At 41.1% G+C, this 2,082-nt stretch overlaps 1 protein-coding gene across 1 annotated transcript in view; it reads left to right on the top strand.

Moving 5' to 3' along the window:
• LOC101854439 (hillarin) overlaps positions 1–2,082 on the top strand; it is a gene marked incomplete in the record, with an annotated part of 44,794 nt that overhangs the window by 33,603 nt on the left and 9,109 nt on the right. Inside the window, 1 exon segment of the mRNA XM_013087485.2 lies at positions 493–572. Coding sequence (XP_012942939.1) covers positions 493–572 — 80 coding nt within the window.

Raw genomic sequence — 2,082 nt, 5'->3', positions numbered from 1 at the left:
AGAGAGAGAGAGACAGAGACAGAGACAGAGAAAGAGAGAGCATCAACTCTGTTCATCGTAGTCTGATAGATGAGAGAGAGAGGATAGAAGACCACCTCAAGCAGGTGTGTGTGTGTGTGTGTGTGTGTGTGTGTGTGTGTGTGTGTGTGTGTGTTTGTGTGTGTATTGTGTGAGCGTGTGTTCGTGTGTGCATGTGTGTGCGTGTGTTTGTGTGTATGTGTGTATGTGTGTATGTGTGAGTGTGTGTCTATGTGTATGTGTGTTTGTGCGTATGTGTCTGTATTCATTCGCTTGTGTGCGTATGTTTTGTCTTAAGCATTAAAGCCGCGAATCATCTTGATACTGAGTTTGATATCATTTTCCCCAAGCTAGCCTTTACTTTTGATCATTGGCGCGCGCTCATATGACCTATGCAGTTGCGAGCGCCGTAAAACACTTTACAAAAACAAAAACAAAGATAATTGGCGGATATCTTTATCTCTTTTGTCACAGGTGAAAGAAGAGAGACTGAAGACAGTCACTGAAAAAATCGCCGTGGAGGAAAAGACGAGAAATGGCAAAATGATTGACAGGTGAGCGAACTGAACTGGGCTCTCTTTTATTGTGTGGTGTGCATCTCTTTAGTCAAACAATACGCCATAAACTATACAGACTTCAACATAAGTTAAAGACCACCTTTACAGACAGTCCTGATTTTTAGAAATTCGAAAAAAAAGACAGCAAGGAATGTTTCAAATTGGTTTGCTCTGAAAGTGTTAATGGATTAACATTATAATGTGTACTGCAAAGCTTCCTAAAGGGGGAAACGCACCGCGTGCTGCTCGGAAGTCCTCGGGGAATTTCAGCCAAATTTGCAAGTGGCTCTTAACTTATGTTGAAGTCTGTATTACGGTATTGTACGTACGGATTTTGGATTAAAACACATGAAGAGACAGTTGTTTACAGCTTACAATTCTCATTAATACTTTATAACAGTCATTTACAGTTTAGAAAACTCCTATTTTTCCTTCTATAATAATCTCGTGCATTTTACTTCTTCTTCTTCTTCTTCTTCTTCTTCTTCCTTGTTCTCGATGAGAGCAGCTAGACAGAATTGTGTCGATAGTGCCGTAAAACATCTACTCAATCAATCAATCAGCTAGACAGTCAGTCCGATTTCGCACAGAAACTGTGCAGTCCGCTTCAAATCTGAGAGACTGCCATAGAGCTTTTTCTTGAGAGGAGTCCCATTCTGCCACGTCTGTGTACGAAGGGTGGCGTAGCGCGGACAGTGCTTAAGGATATGCTTGGCATCTCCTTGGTCGTGTCCACATTCGCAGATCGCGGACTCTCCCACTTTTAATTTAGTGTGCATATGGTGTTTAGGTCTGCTGTGGCCAGAACAGAGTCGAAAGATTGTGACCTGGTCTGCTCTATTTAGCATGTAGTAAGGGTCACTTCTGTTGCGATTAGGGTGGGATCTTTTCCATCTGTTCTGATGGCAGATTTTATGCATTTACAATATCGTCACTGTAGCAAGAATCCACCTAAGCCCAACTTTTAAAAAAAATCTTTTTTTAGAACCCTCCCAAAACACTGTCAAAGATGTACCTTTCAACATCATCAAAATTGTCTTGCTTTTCATGCATGGTTCATGAGAGGAACAGCATTAAAAAATCTAGGGTTTTTTTATCTCTGGTGTGAAAAAAATACTCAAACGGACTTACGTGAGAGCATGCAGCATCGACGGTATTTGATTGCTTTAAAGCACAAGGAGGCTATCCCAAAAAATGCTGCTTTGAGAAAATCGAAGGTAAAGTTTTTGCCCCTTGTTCAATTTCTTTAAAAGAAAGGAGAGTTTTCTCTATAACCAAACAAATTATACACTCCAGTGAAATCAAACTTCTCCTATAGGTAGGGCAATGCCCACTTTTGGTGTAGGTCGAGTTTTCTAGAAACCCTTGAGATCCGAGTTAGCCCCCTTGTCCTTAAAAGCGACCATTTATCACTGACATTCGGTCCGAAGATAGAGTAGCAGACCATCAACATAACTTCAAATCTTTAGCGTATCTCTCTCTCTCTCTCTCTCTCTCTCTCTCTCTC

Source organism: Aplysia californica, unplaced genomic scaffold, assembly GCF_000002075.1.
Source record: "Aplysia californica isolate F4 #8 unplaced genomic scaffold, AplCal3.0 scaffold00592, whole genome shotgun sequence".
Taxonomy (NCBI): Eukaryota; Metazoa; Mollusca; class Gastropoda; order Aplysiida; family Aplysiidae; genus Aplysia; species Aplysia californica.
Note: the sequence above shows the minus strand (reverse complement) of the source record. Positions and strands in the feature narration are given on the sequence as shown.